Genomic DNA, 20,794 nt, shown 5'->3' with positions numbered 1-20,794 from the left:
GCAAGTCACAGAGGAGTCTGGAGGAGGAAGACAGAGGAGTCTGGAGGAGGAAGACAGAGGAGTCTGGAGGAGGAGGACAGAGGAGTCTGGAGGGAGGAGTCAAAGGACAGAGAGGTCTGAAGGGAGGAGGCGGAGGACAGAGGAGTCTGGAGAGTGAAGGAGGAAAGAGGAATATAGAGGGTGGAGGAGGAGGACAGAGGAGTCTGGAGGGAGGAGTCAAAGGACAGAGAGGTCTGAAGGGAGGAGGCGGAGGACAGAGGAGTCTGGAGAGTGAAGGAGGAAAGAGGAATATAGAGGGTGGAGGAGGAGGACAGAGGAGTCTGGAGAAGGATAGAGGAATCTGGAGGAGGATGACGGGGAATGGAGGAGGACAGAATCATCTGGAGAGAGGAGGCAAAGGACAGAGGGGTCTGAAGGGAGGAGGCGGAGGACAGAGGAGTCTGGAGAGTGAAGGAGGAAAGAGGAATATAGAGGGTGGAGGAGGAGGTCAGAGGAGTCTGGAGAAGGATAGAGGAATCTGGAGGAGGATGACGCGGAATGGAGGAGGACAGAATCATCTGGAGGGAGGAGGCAAAGGACAGAGGGGTCTGAAGGGAGGAAGCAGAGGATAAAGGAGTCTGGAGGGTGAAGGAGTAAAGAGGAATATAGAGGGTGGAGGAGGAGTACATAGGAGTCTGGAGGAGGAGGAAGACCGGAGTCTGGAGGAGGAAGAAGGACAGATGACTCTGGAGGAGGAAGAGAAGGAGGGCAGAGGAGTCTGGAGGGTGAAGGAGGACAGAGGAGGGTAGATGAGCAGGACAGGAGTCTAGTGGATGAAGCACAGAGAAGTCTGGAGGGGGAGGACTGAGGGGGGAAGTGGAAGGGGACAGAGGAGTCTGGAGGGAGGAGGAAAAAGGAGTCTGGAGGAGGACAGGAAGTTGGAGGAGAACAGAAGAGTCAGAAGGGTGGAGGGGGAGGATAAAGGTGTCTGGGTTAGGACAGAAGAAGAGAAGGACAGAGGAGGCTGGAGGAGGAAGAGGAGGAAAACAGAGGTGTCTTGAGGATAGAAGAGTCTGCTGAGTAGATAGAAAAGGGGTCTGGGAGAGATATAGTGTAGCAGAGGTGTAGAATACGGGTACCTACAGAATATAAACATGCATACTGATACCTATAGCTTTTATTAATTTCCAGTCCATGTACCTATAGATTATATGACTAGATGGTACTGATGTACAGTACTGGTACCTACAGTGCTCAGCATAAATGAGTACACCCCAACAGATTTATCAGAAAACCTTTAGTTTCCTTTCAGAATGAACATTTCCTATATGGCACCATATTACATTGGTCCCCAAAAATTTGGTCACTGATTGCAAACAAGAATTTTTATTTTCCACCCAAAAAGTACATTTTCGTAACAAATTAATTCAAGACCATGTTGTAGAAAGTCTTAGAAGCAAAGCTAAAGTTTAGACTACAGAATTCTAAGCAACAAGAATCCACCGACAGATCAGTCTAATCCTTAATTGCATCGGTGTCCAGCAGACGGGCCACTATAAGAGGGCAATACTAAACACAGAAAACTCCTTTGTAATTCCCACAGTAAATATCGGCTATTGTAATGTATGTCTGGCCTGCTGCTTTTCTATTGGCCTGCCCTGTGTATCTGTGTGATATATTCTGTGTCCTGTGAGTAAAGTGTTGTCAGACTGGAAATACGTGGAGAAGCAGTGATCTTTTATATGCTCACAGGTAACCAAGGAATTCCAGCCAGCGTCCTTCATTAAGACTCCAGCCAAAACAGAGTGGACCTCCTGAAACACGGGGTGGTACTGAAAGAGGTACCCCAGCTTGGTAGACCCCGTTACAGGGGATATTCGGGAGAAGTCTTGGAGGCGGTTGTGTGAGGGAGGAATAAGTGTGGAGGAGAGAAGGAGGTCTTGGGAGGACCGGAGATCACGTGAGGGAAGATATCGGGAGATTAGTTCAGAGATATAGGGAGGAGACAGGTTATGGACGGCTTTGTAGGTCAGTATTGATTATGCAAATTGTCTCTTCAGAGAGGAAGAGATCTAGAACTCTAGTGCCACCTATTGGAAGGTAGCAATCCTACAAGTCAATGTGGACCCTTTAACGAGCCTTGTCACATGACTTAGAATAATAGCCAAACCAGAATCTCAATTTGCAGACACTATGTTTCGGGGTACTGCCCCTCATCAGTACAAAGTGGAGATCTGGTTTGGCTGATTGAGAGGCGTCTGACCGGGATCCAAGAAGTATCATTTCTCCTTGCGGAGAGTGACATAATAAGCATGTCGAGGTGAGGAGACTTAAAGCCGCAATGCTCCTCTGGGAAATATGCTAATTATGCAAATTGTCTCTTCAGAGGGGAAGAGAACTAGAACTCTAGTGCCACCTATCATCTTAAGTCATGTGACTAGGCTCATTAAAAGGTCCACATTGACTTGTAGGATTGCTACCTTCCAATAGGTGGCACTAGAGTTCTAGTTCTCTTCCTCTCTGAAGAGACAATTTGCATAATTAGCATATTTCCCAGAGGAGCATTGTGGCTTTAAGTCTCCTCATCTCTTCATGCTTAGCATGTCAATCTCCATAAGGAGAAACAATACTTCTTAGATATAGGTCAGTGTTAGTAATTTAAACTGGATATGCTGAGGGAATGGGAGGCAGTGAAGAGATTTGCAGAGGGGGGTAGCAGGAGTGTAGCGAGGAGAGAGATGAATTAGTCGGGCAGCAGAGTTAAGGATGGACTAGAGAGGTGCAAGGGTGTTAGCAGGGAGGCCACAGAAAAGGATGTTGCAGTAGTCAAGGTGGGAAATGATGAGGGCATGCACAAGCATTTTAGTAGATTGAGGGTTGAGGAAAGGACGGATTCTGGAGATATTTTTGAGCTGGAGGCGACAGGAGGTGGAAAGAGCTTGGATGTGCGGTTTGAAGGACAGAGCAGAGTCAAGGGTTACTCCGAGGCAGTAGACTTCCGGTACGGGGGAAACTGTGATGTCATTAATTTCGATAGATAGGTCAGGTAAGGAAGATCTATGAGATGGAGGAAAGATGATGAGTTCAGATTTGTCCACACTGAGCTTGAGGAAGCGAGAGGAGATGAAGGAAGATATAGCTGATAGACACTCTGGTATTCTGGAGAGCAGAGCGGTGACATCTGGGCCAGAGATGTAGATCTGAGTGTCATCAGCATACAGGTGGTACTGGAAGCCATGGGACCTTATGAGTTGTCCCAGGCCGAGTGTATAGATTGAGAAGAGTAGGGGTCCTAGGACAAAGCCTTGGGGGACTCCAACAGAGAGGGTGGGATGAGGAGGTAGTATGGGAGCGGGAGACGCTGAATGTGCGGTTGGAAAGGTACGAGGAGATCCAGGACAGGGCGAGGTCTTTGACCCCAAAGGAGGAGAGGATCTGTAGTAGGAGGCAGTGGTCAACTGTGTGGAAGGCAGAGGAGAGAACTAGGAGGAGGAGTACAGAGTATTGTCCATTAGCTTTGGCTGTAAGTAGGTCATTAGTGATTTTGGTCAGGGCTGTCTCAGTTGAGTGATGGGGCGGAAACCAGATTGTAGATTGTCAAAGAGCAAGTTAGATGAGAGGTGGGAGAAAAGTTCAGCGTGGACATGCTGCTCCAGGAGTTTGGAAGCGAATGGGAGCAGTGATATTGAGCGATAGCTGGACATAGCAGTTGGAGGGATGTGACCAAGAGAAATGTGAGAAGATAAAACTGCACATTGCCTAAAGGGAGACCTGGTGGTGGTCCTGTCCTTATGTGGGGGCTCATGAGCTGCTGGTGTTGGGTGATCCAAGAGCTGCAAATGCTGGGGGGGGGGCACATGAGATGCTGGAGAAAGATGGATGCTGTAACATGTTGTCACCTTGTTCCTTCCAGGCCCAGAAGACTCTGTGTCGTCTTTGCACATCATGGTGGTCACGCGCAGTACTTGATGAAGGAGATATTGATGGGGGTGTACTCACTTTTAATAATAATAACAATAATAATAATAATTTTATTTATATAGCGCCAACACATTTTGCAGAACTGAAGTTTTTGTGATAAGTTATATTATAATCTCCCAGTGCTGTTATGGGGGAAAATGTTCTGTGAACTCGAGAATTGTCAGAAAGTGAAAAGTGTTCCTGTGTCTAGTGAGATATTAATATCGGCCTCTTCTCTGGGGGTGTACTCATTTATGCTGAGCACTGTATATGTAAGAATGTACTCTGGTACGTTGAAGTGGTACCTGTAAGTGCTATACTGGTGTACAGTATGTATACTGTAGATGACATATGGCTATATACCGGTGTATGGAACTGTAGCGCAGTAGTATCCACACTGTGCAGTGATGAGGCAGTGACCCAGCAAAGTTCAAAGCAAAACATGTTTTAATGTCCAACTCACAGAAATACACAGCACACGATATCCTCCGGATCGCAGGCGGTAACCATATCCTCTGGATTGCAGGTGATAAACACAACAGTCCCCTCAGAGACTGGTTACCGTGGGCGACTGCATCGCTGTGTATGCTATGGGTGCCAGGCCTTTCAGCTCCGCTTGCCTGTGTTGCCTCACACAGGTGGAGCTCAGCAGAGCCTTCTGCTCTGCACTCTTGCAAAACAAAATTGACACACCCAACCCTCTGCTGCAAGGGTTTTTACAAGGAGCCTGTGGCTGTAAGCCACATGGAAAACCCGTCCGGGAAGGAAACGTATTGCCCCTCTACCATCCTGTAGTCCGTTCCAAAATAAAAGCCCAGAGCTGACTTTCTTAAATCTGCCTTGGACAAATAGCTTGCCGAGGACCTATATTCACTTTTACTCTGCTATTCCTGTGACTGCAATGCACTCCCACGGCCTCAATACGCATCCTGGGGGGACACATAGTGACCCTCGCATATAACACCGATCACTGCCTCTAAGGTACCTATATGTGGCTATATAACTGTGTACAGTATATATAGGTGATATGTACCGTATATACCGGTATATGGTACCTATAGACGATATATGTATATATACCGGTGTATTGTACCTATAGATGATATATGTATACCGTATTGTTGTGAATTCTGTGGTCAAGCTCCCTCCTGTGGTCATGAGTGGTACTTCGGCTGGTTCTGTCCATGAGCTTCCTCTGGTGGATGTGAGTGGGGCTGCGGCTTCTGAGTTTCGTTCCTCAGGTGACGAGGTTAAGTCGTTAGGTGCTGCTCTATTTAACTCCACCTAGTTCTTTGTTCCTGGCCTCCAGTCACTGTTCCAGTATTGGTTTTGCTTTCTCCTGGATCGTTCTTGTGGCCTGTCTGCCCTGCATAAGCTAAGTTCTGCTTGTGTTACGTTTGTTTGCTATTTTTTCTGTCCAGCTTGCTATATTGGTTTGTCTTGCTTGCTGGAAGCTCTGAGACGCAGAGGGAGCACCTCCGTATTGTTAGTCGGTGCGGAGGGTCTTTTTGCGCCCTCTGCATGGTTGTTTGTAGGTTTTTGTGCTGACCGCAAAGCTATCTTTCCTATCCTCGGTCTATTCAGTAAGTCGGGCCTCACTTTGCTAAAATCTATTTCATCTCTGTGTTTGTATTTTCATCTTTACTCACAGTCATTATATGTGGGGGGCTGCCTTTTCCTTTGGGGAATTTCTCTGAGGCAAGGTAGGCTTATTTTTCTATCTTCAGGGCTAGCTAGTTTCTCAGGCTGTGCCCGAAGCGCCTAGGTCTGGTCAGGAGCGCTCCACGGCTACCTCTAGTGTGGTATGATAGGATTAGGGATTGCGGTCAGCAGAGTTCCCACGTCTCAGAGCTCGTCCTGTTATTAGTAACTTTCAGGTAATTTTGTGTGCTCTTAACCACCAGGTCCATTGTGGTTCTAAATCACCAGTTCATAACACCGTATATACCGATGTATTGTACCTATAGATTATATATGTGTGTATATATATATATATATACAGTACAGACCAAAAGTTTGGACACACCTCAGTTAAAGATTTTTCTGTATTTTCATGACTATGAAAATTGTACATTCACACTGAAGGCATCAAACCTATGAATTAACACATGTGGAATTATATACATAACAAAAAAGTGTGAAACAACTTAAATTATGTCTTATATTCTAGGTTCTCCAAAGTAGCCACCTTTTGCTGTGATGACTGCTTTGCACACTCTTGGCATTCTCTTGATGAGCTTCAAGAGGTAGTCACCGGGAATGGTCTTCCAACAATCGTGAAGGAGTTCCCAGAGATGCTTAGCACTTGTTGGCCCTTTTGCGTTCACTCTGCGGTCCAGCTCACCCCAAACCATCTCGATTGGGTTCAGGTCTGGTGACTGTGGAGGCCAGGTCATCTGGCGTAGCCCCCCATCACTCTCCTTCTTGGTCAAATAGCCCTTACACAGCCTGGAGGTGTATTTGGGGTCATTGTCCTGTTGTAAAATAAATGATGGTCCAACTAAACGCAAACCGGATGGAATAGCATGCCGCTGCAAGATGCTGTGGTAGCCATGCTGGTTTAGTATGCCTTCAATTCTGAATAAATCCCCAACAGTGTCACCAGCAAAGCCCCCCCAGACCATCACACCTCCTCCTCCTTCCTTCACGGTGGGAACCAGGCATGTAGAGTCCATCCGTTCACCTTTTCTGCGTCGCACAAAGACACAGTGGTTGGAACCAAAGATCTCAAATTTGGACTCCTCAGACCAAAGCACAGATTTCCACTGGTCTAATGTCCATTCCTTGTGTTCTTTAGCCCAAACAAGTCTCTTCTGCTTGTTGCCTGTCCTTAGCAGTGGTTTCCTAGCAGCTATTTTACCATGAAGGCCTGCTGCACAAAGTCTCCTCTTAACAGTTGTTGTAGAGATGTGTCTGCTGCTAGAACTCTGTGTGGCATTGACCTGGTCTCTAATCTGAGCTGCTGTTAACCTGCGATTTCTGAGGCTGGTGACTCGGATAAACTTATCCTCAGAAGCAGATGTGACTCTTGGTCTTCCTTTCCTGGGGCGGTCCTCATGTGAGCCAGTTTCTTTGTAGCGCTTGATGGTTTTTGCCACTGCACTTGGGGACACTTTCAAAGTTTTCCCAATTTTTCAGACTGACTGACCTTCATTTCTTATGATGGTCACTTGTTTTTCTTTACTTAGAATTTGTATTATGGCAAGAAAAAAACAGCTAACAGTCTATTCAGTAGGACTATCAGCTGTGTTTACACCAGACTTCTGCACAACACAACTGATGGTCCCAACCCCATTTATAAGGCAAGAAATCTCACTTATTAAACCTGACAGGGCACACCTGTGAAGTGAAAACCATTCCCGGTGACTACCTCTTGAAGATCATCAAGAGAATGCCAAGACTATGCAAAGCAGTCATCAAAGCAAAAGGTGGCTACTGTGAAGAACCTAGAATATAAGACATAATTTCAGTTGTTTCACACTTTTTTGTTAAGTATATAATTCCACATGTGTTAATTGTACTGGTGTATTGTACCCATAGATGATATATGTATATATACCGGTGTATGGCACCTATAGATGAAATATGTATATATACACCGGTGCATGGTACCTATAGATGATATATATCAGTGTATGGTAGCTATAGATGATATATGTATATATACTGTGTATTGTACCTATAGATTTTTATATATATATATATATATATATATATATATATATATATATATATATATATATACAGGTGTATTGTTACTATAGATTATATATGTATATATACCCAGTGTATGGTACCTATAGATGATATACTATATGTATATATTAGTGTATTCTACCTATAGATGATATGCTGTATGTATATATACACCGGTGTATGGTACCTATAGATGATATATGTACAGTATATATACACCGAGGTATGGTACATATAGATGATATATACCAGTGTATGGTACCCATAGATGATATATATATATATATACCGGTGTATGGTAACTATAGATGATATATACACCAGTGTATGGTACCTATAGATTATATATGTATATATGCCAGTGTATTGCACCTATAGATGATATATGTATATATACCGGTGTATTGTACTTATAGATTATATATATACCGGTGTATTGTACCTATAGATGATATATGTATACCATATATACCGGTGTATTGTACCTATAGATTATATATATACTGGTGTATTGTACCTATAGATGATATGTATATACCGTATATACCGATGTATTGTACCTATAGATGATATATGTATATATACACCGGTGTATTGTACCTATAGATGATATATGTATATATACCGGTGTATAGTACTTATATATTATATATATACTGGTGTATTGTACCTATAGATGATATATGTATATATACCGGTGTATAGTACTTATATATTATATATATATACCGGTGTATTGTACCTATAGATGATATATGTATACCGTATATACCGGTGTATGGGACCTATAGATGATATATGTATATATACCGGTGTATGGTAGCTGTAGATGATATATGTATATACCCGGTGTATGGTAGCTATAGATGATATATGTATATATACCAATGTATGGTACCTATAGATGATATATGTATATATACCAGTGTATGGTAGCTATAGATTATATATGTATATATACCAATATATGGTACCTATAGATGATATATGTATATATACCAATGTATGGTACCTATAGATGATATATGTATATATACCAGTGTATGGTACCTATAGATGATATATGTATATATACCAGTGTATGGTACCTATAGATGATATATGTATATATACCGGTGTATGGGACCTATAGATGATATATGTGTATATACCGGTGTATGGGACCTATAGATGATATATGTATATATACCAATATATGGTACCTATAGATGATATATGTATATATACCAGTGTATGGTAGCTATAGATTATATATGTATATATACCAATATATGGTACCTATAGATGATATATGTATATATACCAATGTATGGTACCTATAGATGATATATGTATATATACCAGTGTATGGTACCTATAGATGATATATGTATATATACCAGTGTATGGTACCTATAGATGATATATGTATATATACCGGTGTATGGGACCTATAGATGATATATGTGTATATACCAGTGTATGGTAGCTGTAGATGACATATGTATATATACAAGTATATGGTAGCTATAGATGATATATGTATATATACCAGTGTATGGTACCTATAGATGATATATGTATATATCAGTATATGGTAGCTATAGATGATATATGTATATATACCGGTGTATGGTACCTATAGATGATATATGTATATATACCGGTGTATGGTACCTATAGATGATATATGTATATATACCGGTGTATGGTACCTATAGATGATATATGTATATATACCGGTGTATAGTACCTATAGATGATATATATATATATATAGGTGTATGGTAGCTATAGATGATATGTGTATATACCGGTGTATGGTAGCTATAGATGATATATGTATATACCGGTGTATGGTACCTATAGATGATATATGTATATATACCAGTGTATGGTAGCTATAGATGATATATGTATATATACAAGTATATGGTAGCTATAGATGATATATGTATATATACCAATGTATGGTACCTATAGATGATATATGTATATATACCAGTGTATGGTACCTATAGATGATATATGTATATATACCGGTGTATGGTACCTATAGATGATATATGTATATATCAGTATATGGTAGCTATAGATGATATATGTATATATACCGGTGTATGGTACCTATAGATGATATATGTATATATACCGGTGTATGGTACCTATAGATGATATATGTATATATACCAGTGTATGGTAGCTATAGATGATATATGTATATATACAAGTATATGGTAGCTATAGATGATATATGTATATATACCAATATATGGTACCTATAGATGATATATGTATATATACCAGTGTATGGTACCTATAGATGATATATGTATATATACCGGTGTATGGTACCTATAGATGATATATGTATATATACCGGTGTATGGTACCTATAGATGATATATGTATATATACCAGTGTATGGTAGCTATAGATGATATATGTATATATACAAGTATATGGTAGCTATAGATGATATATGTATATATACCAATATATGGTACCTATAGATGATATATGTATATATACCAGTGTATGGTACCTATAGATGATATATGTATATATACCAGTGTATGGTACCTATAGATGATATATGTATATATCAGTATATGGTACCTATAGATGATATATGTATATATACCAGTGTATGGTACCTATAGATGATATATGTATATATACCGGTGTATGGTACCTATAGATGATATATGTATATATCAGTATATGGTAGCTATAGATGATATATGTATATATACCGGTGTATGGTACCTATAGATGATATATGTATATATACCGGTGTATGGTACCTATAGATGATATATGTATATATACCAGTGTATGGTAGCTATAGATGATATATGTATATATACAAGTATATGGTAGCTATAGATGATATATGTATATATACCAATATATGGTACCTATAGATGATATATGTATATATACCAGTGTATGGTACCTATAGATGATATATGTATATATACCGGTGTATGGTACCTATAGATGATATATGTATATATCAGTATATGGTACCTATAGATGATATATGTATATATACCAGTGTATGGTACCTATAGATGATATATGTATATATACCGGTGTATGGTACCTATAGATGATATATGTATATATCAGTATATGGTAGCTATAGATGATATATGTATATATACCGGTGTATGGTACCTATAGATGATATATGTATATATACACCGGTGTATGGTACCTATAGATGATATATGTATATATACCAGTGTATGGTAGCTATAGATGATATATGTATATATACAAGTATATGGTAGCTATAGATGATATATGTATATATACCAATATATGGTACCTATAGATGATATATGTATATATACACCAGTGTATGGTACCTATAGATGATATATGTATATATACCGGTGTATGGGACCTATAGATGATATATGTGTATATACCAGTGTATGGTAGCTGTAGATGACATATGTATATATACACAAGTATATGGTAGCTTTTGTGAGTTCTGTTTTTGGGCTCCCTCTGGTGGTTACTGATGGTACTGGGTGATTTGTGTTCTGCTGTCTCTGGTGTCCACCTGTTCTATTAGGATTTGGGAGTTTCCTATTTAACCGGGCTTTCTTGTCATTTCCCCGCCGGCTATCAAGGTTATCAGAGAGTTTTGTTACCTCAGCTTCTGGCCTCAGTATTCTTCAGGACAAGCTAAGTTTTTGATTTTCTTGTTCCACGTTTTGCTTTATTTTTGTCTTGTCCAGCTTGCATGTAATTGTTTCTTTGCTGCTGGTTGCTCTAGTGGGCTGTAATTGCTCCTCATGTTCCATGAGTTGGAACATGAGTTCAAGTAATTACAGGATGGTTTTTTGAAGGGTTTTTTGCTGACCGCGCAGTTTACTTTTGTATCCTCTGCTATCTAGTTTTAGCGGGCCTCATTTTGCTGAATCTGTTTTCATACTGTGTATGTGCCTTCCTCTCATTTCACCATCATTACATGTGGGGGGCTGCTATTTCTGTGGGGTATTTCTCTGGAGGCAAGAGAGGTCTGTGTTTCTTCTAATAGGGGAAGTTAGATCTTCGGCTGGTGCGAGACGTCTAGGATCAACGTAGGCACGTTCCCCAGCTATTGTTATTTGTGTGTTCAGGTTTAGGGTCGCGGTCAGCTCAGGTTCCATCACCTTAGAGCTTGTTGGTGCTTGTCCTTTTGTGATTCCCTGCCATTGGAATCATGACAGGTAGCTATAGATGATATATGTATATATACCGGTGTATGGTACCTATAGATGATATATGTATATATACCGGTGTATGGTACCTATAGATGATATATGTATATATACCGGTGTATGGTACCTATAGATGATATATGTATATATACCGGTGTATAGTACCTATAGATGATATATATATACCGGTGTATGGTAGCTATAGATGATATGTGTATATACCGGTGTATGGTACCTATAGATGATATATGTATATATACCAGTATATGGTAGCTGTAGATGATATATGTATATATACCGGTGTATGGTACCTATAGATGATATATGTATATATACCGGTGTATGGTACCTATAGATGATATATATATACCGGTGTATGGTACCTATACTTTATACTTACAGCTTTTCTTCTGGCAGGTATTCCACGCCTCATTGCTCTTTGCCGCCACCCAGAGGAGAGGTTCAGCAGTGACGCCGTCCTCGTGGCCTGTCTGGTAATTTCCATATTCTGAAAATAATAATCTTTATATAGCGCCATCCAAAAAAGAAAAAAAGAAGCAATATAGCCATAAAATGATGAAATTTTATTACAAATAAATAAATACAAAATATCCAAAAAACATAAAAAATGGGACAGAAAAATATGCACAAGAAAATAGTAGCCACCAAAAGGCAAAAATTGTATATCATACCATGTAGAAACGATAAATCTACAATAGTGCGGAAATCAACGCACAATATAGCACAGTGCAAGACATAAATGCAACGTATATTGCGTATGAAAAAAGTAACGCACAGGCATGCTAAATACGTTTATGAGATGTAATCACCATAAAGCATATAGATTGCAAAATAAAAGCATAAAGATCCTCCAAAGTAGAAAAAAGTTAAATATGTAAGATGCTGCAGACATAACTCTAGGTATTAGGAAAATAATCCCATATATAGTGAAACCAGCCCAGTTGCAAATATAATTGTACTAATTAGTCCTGCAACAAAAGTCATGCCTGCAACATGATACATGCATGCCAGAACTATACTCTTAATAAGGCCAAAATGGCAGGGGCGTGCATGATAAAACAGAAATAAGAGAGGATCATATAAAGTGCAAAATGTAGCAAATGCGAGGATAGCAGCCAAGGATTTTACCTGATGGTGGTGACAGCAACCCGACGCGCGTTTCGCGTTTAGCTTCGTCCGGGGAAGCTAAATGCGAAACGCGCGTCGGGTTGCTGTCACCACCATCAGGTAAAATCCTTGGCTGCTATCCTCGCATTTGCTACATTTTGCACTTTATATGATCCTCTCTTATTTCTGTTTTATCATGCACGCCCCTGCCATTTTGGCCTTATTAAGAGCATAGTTCTGGCATGCATGTATCATGTTGCAGGCATGACTTTTGTTGCAGGACTAATTAGTACAATTATATTTGCAACTGGGCTGGTTTCACTATATATGGGATTATTTTCCTAATACCTAGAGTTATGTCTGCAGCATCTTACATATTTAACTTCTTTCTACTTTGGAGGATCTTTATGCTTTTATTTTGCAATCTATATGCTTTATGGTGATTACATCTCATAAACGTATTTAGCATGCCTGTGCGTTACTTTTTTCATACGCAATATACGTTGCATTTATGTCTTGCACTGTGCTATATTGTGCGTTGATTTCCGCACTATTGTAGATTTATCGTTTCTACATGGTATGATATACAATTTTTGCCTTTTGGTGGCTACTATTTTCTTGTGCATATTTTTCTGTCCCATTTTTTATGTTTTTTGGATATTTTGTATTTATTTATTTGTAATAAAATTTCATCATTTTATGGCTATATTGCTTCTTTTTTGCTTTTTTGGATGTTCATATTAATTTGGAGCATTGCCAGATTACTAGGCAGGTATTTCTCCTATTTTTTGATGTATATTTATATAGCGCCAACATATTCCGCAGCGCTTTACCAGTATAACAGTTAATATACAAATCATAAGTAACAATGTTCAAAGTAGTACAATAATTAAAGCAAAATAAGACGCTTCTGCTCGAAAGAGCTTACAATCTACAATGACGTGTGGTGACACAAAGTACAGGGGCGTATTTACGATGATGGTCCAGCCATCTTGAGGGAATGGGGATAGACAAAGGGCTGCATGAGGTTGTCACCAGCCTGTATTTGTGGTGCTGTTGGGTGCGGTGGAATTTCATGGAGGGTTATTCTCAGATAGTGAATGTGCCACACACACTTACACAAAAAAGGACTTTGATTAGGGAACATGATAGGCCGATCTGAACAGGTCTGCTTTGAGGGAGCGCCTAAAACTATGAAAGTTGTGGATGGTCCTAATTTCTTGGGGTAGAGCATTCCAGAGGATTGGCGCAGCACGGGAGAAGTCTTGGAGTCGGGAGTGTGAGGTATGGATTAGTGCAGAGGTTAGTCGAAAGAGTGTAACAAGTGGGTAGACTGATAAACAGAAATGAGGGAGGAGATGTAGGGGGGCCGCACTGTGGAGAGGACAGGTAGAGTGATAGAAATGAGGGAGGAGATGTAGGGGGGCCGCACTGTGGAGAGGACGGGTAGAGTGATAGAAATGAGAGAGGAGATGTAGGGGGGTCGCACTGTGGAGAGGACGGGTAGAGTGATAGAAATGAGAGGAGATGTAGGGGGGCTGCACTGTGGAGAGGACGGGTAGAGTGATAGAAATGAGGGAGGAGATGTAGGGGGGCCGCACTGTGGAAAGGACGGGTAGAGTGATAGAAATGAGAGAGGAGATGTAGGGGGGCCGCACTGTGGAGAGGACGGGTAGAGTGATAGAAATGAGGGAGGAGATGTAGGGGGGCCGCACTGTGGAGAGGACGGGTAGAGTGATAGAAATGAGAGAGGAGATGTAGGGGGCTGCACTGTGGAGAGGACGGGTAGAGTGATAGAAATGAGGGAGGAGATGTAGGGGGGCCGCACTGTGGAAAGGACGGGTAGAGTGATAGAAATGAGAGAGGAGATGTAGGGGGGTCGCACTGTGGAGAGGACGGGTAGAGTGATAGAAATGAGAGGAGATGTAGGGGGGCTGCACTGTGGAGAGGACGGGTAGGATGATAGAAATGAGGGAGGAGATGTAAGGGGGTCGCACTGCGGAGGACAAGTATGTGATAGAAATGAGGGAGGAGATGTAGGGGGGCCGCACTGTGGAGAGGACGGGTAGAGTGATAGAAATGAGGGAGGAGATGTAGGGAAGCCGCACTGTGGAGAGGACGGATAGGTAATAGAAATGAGGGAGGAGATGTAGGGGGGTCACACTGCGGAGAGGACAGGTATGTGATAGAAATAAGGGAGGAGATGTAGGGGGGCCACACTGTGGAGATGAGTAAAGTAATAGAAATGAGGGAGGAGATGTAGGGGGGCCGCACTGTGGAGAGGACGGATAGATAGTCAAAAATGAGGGAGATGTAGTGAAGCCGCACTGTGGAGAGGACGGTGTCACGAATCCACACCGCTGCCACCAATATGTCATGATTCACACGGTGACCATCACCCCTACGTCACGGATCGGGGTGACTTTAGGCCAACAGACGGCTATCACATGTGCAGGGGGGCTTATTTTAGTTATCCCTCCACTGCTACAATGTGATGAAAAAACACACACAAGGCTATTGACCTCTTAGTTTACAGCAGGAGCTTATTTTAGGTATCCAACTGCTCTTCAATATACCACGAACTGCAGGGATTTTTGTGTATCCCGCTTTACAGTTCCACTTGAAATAGGTACTGCACCTAGGGTAATTAGTCGCCAGAAAGGCTGCCTGCTATGTACTGGCTATTGGGCACGCTGCAGCGAGGCGATTTAACTACTCCCACTCAGGCAGGAACAATAATTATCAACGCTGCAGTTGCTACAACGACTCCCAAAGGCACCGTACAAGGTATGCTGCCACCAGCTTCGTTTAAACGGGTCCGAAGCTAACCCAAAACAGTAGCGTAATTCCCTTCAGAAGACTTATGGTACGTTTTAGAGCAGAAGAGCGAATCTAGTATATTAAATATTATACTCCATAAAATATTTTAAGGCAGTGTTTATAAAAAGGCATATAAAGATGTTACAAAAGAGACAATTGAAAATATGTACATGGTAATTATAAAAATAACAGGGATTAAATAAGAAATCAACACTTACATGTGTTCATGGCAGGCAGAACCAGGCTAGTGGGAATAGCTCCCAAATGTCCCAATGCATCAGGACTGGCAGTACGAGCTCCTCAAGTCAGACTCAGACAGACTCTGCAGACTCTGAAGGCTGGGCAAAGTGGGGTCACTTAAATAACCACAGCCTTGTGACATCACTAACAGGGCTGGTTTCCTTAGACCCTCCTACCTCTTCAGCCTTAGTAAATTTAACACAAGTTAGTCTAATGCCTGTGTCTCCGCTACAGAACATGTCAGAATTATAACACACCCAGCATTCATCTTGTATTAAGATTTGCTCTCTATAGATACTAAATTTGGGCTAGTAGGGACACTCCGTTCCAGAGAAATCTGTACTTATTTACCTGGTGGAATTATAAGCCCGCGTTTACCGTGGCGGATAGATCCGCCGATGGACGTGAACAATATGTACTTTTTATTTTCCTAGCCTAAATCGTTGGCCCAATATCTTGCAATATTAGGACAAAGAACCTCATGTTTTACAAGGGAAATCAGACCAGTTTCAGCTGGTACAACTGTCCATGCATCTATGCTGATCGTAAAAATTCCTTTAGGAGGGGCATGAGGCGTTTGGGAGCTGAAAGTCAGGAATGCAGCAAGAAGCAATAAAAGCTCTTCTACACACATTCAGAAAAGAAGGGTTTTTTTTAGCCCGCAGCATGGGTCTGAAGGGCAAAGCTACAAAATCATATTATATTTTATACAATATCGTGACAGACTGGTAGGTAATAGAAATGAGGGAGGAGATGTAGGGGGGTCGCACTGCGGAGAGGACAGGTAGAGTGATAGAAATGATGGAGGAGATGTAGGGGGGCCGCACTGTGGAGAGGATGAGTAGAGTAATAGAAATGAGGGAGGAGACATAAGGGGGTCGCACTATGGAGAGGACAGGTATGTGATATAAATGAGGGAGGAGATGTAGTGGGTCCCACTGTGGAGAGGACAGGTAGGTGATAGAAATGAGGGAGGAGATGTAGGGGGCTGCACTGTGGAGAGGACGGGTAGAGTGATAGAAATGAGGGAGGAGATGTAGGGGGCTGCACTGTGGAGAGGACGGGTAGATGATAGAAATGAGGGAGGAGATGTAGGGGGCTGCACTATGGAGAGGACGGGTAGATGATAGACAAAAATGAGGGAGGAGATGTAGGGAAGCTGCACTGTGGAGAGGATGGTTGGAGTGATAGAAATGAGGGAGGAGATGTAGGGAAGCCGCACTGTGGAGAGGATGGTTGGAGTGATAGAAATGAGGGAGGAGATGTAGGGGGCCGCACTGTGGAGAGGATGGGTAGGTGATAGACAGAAATGAGGGAGGAGATGTAGGGGGGCCGCACTGTGGAGAGGACGGGTAGGTGATAGAAATGAGGGAAGAAATGTAAGGGGGCTGCACTGTGGGGAGGACAGGTAGGTGATAGAAATGAGGGAGGAGATGTAGGGGGGCTGCACTGTGGAGAGGACAGGTAGGTGATAGAAATGAGGGAAGAAATGTAAGGGGGCCGCACTGTGGAGAGGATGGGTAGGTGATAGAAATGAGGGAGGAGATGTAGGGGGGCTGCATTGTGGAGAGGACAGGTAGGTGATAGAAATGAGGAGGTGTAGGGGGGCCGCACTGTGGAGAGAACAGGTAGGTGATAGACAGAAATGAGGGAGGAGATGTAGGGAAGCCGCACTGTGGAGAGGATGGTTGGAGTGATAGAAATGAGGGAGGAGATGTAGGGGGGCTGCACTGTGGAGAGAACAGGTAGGTGATAGACAGAAATGAGGGAGGAGATGTAGGGGGGCTGCACTGTGGAGAGGACGGGTAGGTGATAGAAATGAGGGAAGAAATGTAAGGGGGCTGCACTGTGGGGAGGACAGGTAGGTGATAGAAATGAGGGAAGAAATGTAAGGGGGCCGCACTGTGGAGAGGATGGGTAGGTGATAGAAATGAGGGAGGAGATGTAGGGGGGCTGCATTGTGGAGAGGATGGGTAGGTGATAGACAGAAATGAGGGAGGAGATGTAGGGGGCCGCACTGTGGAGAGGATGGGTAGGTGATAGACAGAAATGAGGGAGGAGATGTAGGGGGGCCGCACTGTGGAGAGGACAGGTAGGTGATAGAAATGAGGAGGTGTAGGGGGGCCGCACTGTGGAGAGAACAGGTAGGTGATAGACAGAAATGAGGGAGGAGATGTAGGGGGCCGCACTGTGGAGAGAACAGGTAGGTGATAGACAGAAATGAGGGAGGAGATGTAGGGGGCTGCACTGTGGAGAGGACAGGTAGGTAATAGAAATGAGGAGGTGTAGGGGGGGCCGCACTGTGGTATATACAGGCTATACGGGACCACTGGTCGGCCATTAGAGGCTTCTTAAAGAGCCAGACCAGAGCCCTTTACTTTCTGCACAGTGACACCAGTCCCTGTGATGTTACTGAGGCTGGTGATCATTTCGGCCTGGATCAGAGCTTACTCCGATCTCGGCAGCAGTGCAGCTGTTTATTACAACCGCCCTCCTCCCGCTGATCCCGTGTACATAATGGAGGTATCTGCACCATCACCTGCTGGGGACCCTGTAAGCATGTATGTTTTTTTTTTTTTTTGCTATTTTCTTGCCACCATGAGCCAGAACCGTTAACCAGAAGAAAAGTTTTCACTTTTTTTATCTCCTCTCGTTCTGAGAGCCATAATTTTATTATTTTTCTGTCAAGCAAGTGGGATAAAATTACACCAGTACAGTAGAGAAATGAGGGAGTGTGCGGGTGTGGATGCGGACTAGCTGATCAGCGCAGAGCAGATCTAAGGCATCAGGGGAAGGCGCCTCCCATCGCTAGTCAGTGCTGGCCAGGCCCACCGGAGGATTCTCCAGCTCCCCGATGGGCCAGTCCCAGCGTTTGGGTGTATACATTGAGTTTCTTACATGTAAGCAAGAGACGAGAACCTCTGGAAGATTCCTTGTCCCAGTGTCGTCACCAAGCCGTGCCGGGCTCTTTGCTTGGTGAGTCCATATCCTGTTGCAGATTTCAGCTTTCAGCAGAATCATCAGATCTCAGACACTGTGGGAGAATTAAGTGTTCTGCTAGGGACATAGAGCAAGACCAAGCCCCTAGAGAGGTCACACGCTGCAGTATTCACAAACACTGGCAAATAATATAGCCAGAAAATACAACGCCATCTGCTGAATACAGTAATAAAGGCATAAGCCTGCAGCTGTTGTATCCAATAATAATAAAGTGCACTAACAGCGGGACATTACAGTGCAGGAGCTGATATCAGTCATATCTTATTACAGTACAGAAGTGATATAAGAGGAGCGGCCGATATCGGTCACCTCATGGCTGATAACAGGGAGCAATAGATTGCATTGCTCAATCTCAATGATCTTCTCTTTTATACTGGGATTACACAGGCAGATTGTGGTAAATGGTGTGACTGAGCGATGTATAATTGATCTGTAATAGACCATCCGTGCACACAGGCTGCCAATGTTCTCGGCAGCACATACTGGTTACACAGGACAATGTGCTGCAGAGAAAAGTAATCTTTTGTGCTGTACAAAAGATAATTTTCGCCAATAACGAGCGCTTTTCTCCTTCATCGGGTGATCGGCGCCTGTTTACACGGAAAGAGAATGGTAATTTGAGTCATTAAGGACGCTTGTCCCAATAATCTGCAGTGTAAATGCAGCTGAACGATCGGCCATCGGTGTCATTTAGCGCCTTCTTCATCTCATATAATATATATCCTTCTATTAACCCTTGTCATTCTGATTTCCCAGGCCGCACTGCGGAGATTGGCGATTGCTTGTCCTGGAGGAATTGATGATTCAGATCTGCAACAATTGGTGAAACCGCGACTTGTGGACTCATTTCTGCTGTGTTCTAATATGGAGGAAAGTTTTGTGTAGTGGAAGCTAAAGATATGTGCCCCCAATCCCCTTTATTATCATGAAGGATGCAGTAATTATAAAGTGCCAGTCACAGCTCCAGGCATCCTGCGCAGAAGACCCCATGTCCTGTACAGAAGACCCCGCATCCTCTCCAGAAAGCCCCGCGTCCTGCCCAGAAAACCCCGCGTCCTGCCCAGAAAACCCCGCGTCCTGCACAGAAGACCCAGCGTCCTGCACAGAAGACCCAGCGTCCTGCACAGGAGACCCCGCGTCCTGTACAGAAGACCCCATGTCCTGCACAGAAGACCACACATCCTGCACAGAAGACCCCGTGTCCTCTCCAGAAAACCCCGCGTCCTGCCCAGAAAACCCCGCGTCCTGCACAGAAGACCCAGCGTCCTGCACAGAAGAGCCTGCGTCCTGCACAGAAGACCCAGCGTCCTGCACAGAAGACCCCCCGTGTCCTACACAGAAGACCCAGCGTCCTGCACAGAAGACCCAGCGTCCTGCACAGAAGACCCAGCGTCCTGCACAGAAGACCCAGCGTCCTGCACAGAAGACCCAGCGTCCTGCACAGAAGACCCAGCGTCCTGCACAGAAGACCCAGCGTCCTGCACAGAAGACCCAGCGTCCTGCACAGAAGACCCAGCGTCCTGCACAGAAGACCCCCCCTGTCCTACACAGAAGACCCCCCCTGTCCTACACAGAAGACCCAGCGTCCTGCACAGAAGACCCAGCGTCCTGCACAGAAGACCCAGCGTCCTGCACAGAAGACCCAGCGTCCTGCACAGAAGACCCAGCGTCCTGCACAGAAGACCCAGCGTCCTGCACAGAAGACCCAGCGTCCTGCACAGAAGACCCAGCATCCTACACAGAAGAGTCTGCGTTCTGCACAGAAGACCCAG

General features: G+C 43.4%; 1 protein-coding gene across 6 annotated transcripts in view; it reads left to right on the top strand.

The window, feature by feature from the left end:
* INSC (INSC spindle orientation adaptor protein) overlaps positions 1–20,289 on the top strand; it is a 279,978-nt gene extending 259,689 nt beyond the window's left edge. For 2 of the 6 annotated variants that reach the window (XM_069738642.1, XM_069738641.1), the window contains 2 exons: positions 12,252–12,328; positions 19,779–20,284. In XM_069738642.1, the coding sequence (XP_069594743.1) occupies positions 12,252–12,328; positions 19,779–19,907 (206 nt within the window). In that variant the 3' untranslated portion in view covers positions 19,908–20,284. Of the gene's footprint in view, positions 1–11,261; positions 11,490–12,251; positions 12,329–19,778 lie in introns of those variants that run through there. The other 4 variants (XM_069738640.1, XM_069738645.1, XM_069738644.1 and 1 more) reach the window with 3 other exon arrangements.
* Positions 20,290–20,794: the final 505 nt, after the last annotated feature.

This window comes from Ranitomeya imitator, chromosome 9 (assembly GCF_032444005.1).
Source record: "Ranitomeya imitator isolate aRanImi1 chromosome 9, aRanImi1.pri, whole genome shotgun sequence".
Lineage (NCBI taxonomy): Eukaryota > Metazoa > Chordata > Amphibia > Anura > Dendrobatidae > Ranitomeya > Ranitomeya imitator.
This window is presented reverse-complemented; position numbering and strand designations above follow the sequence as displayed.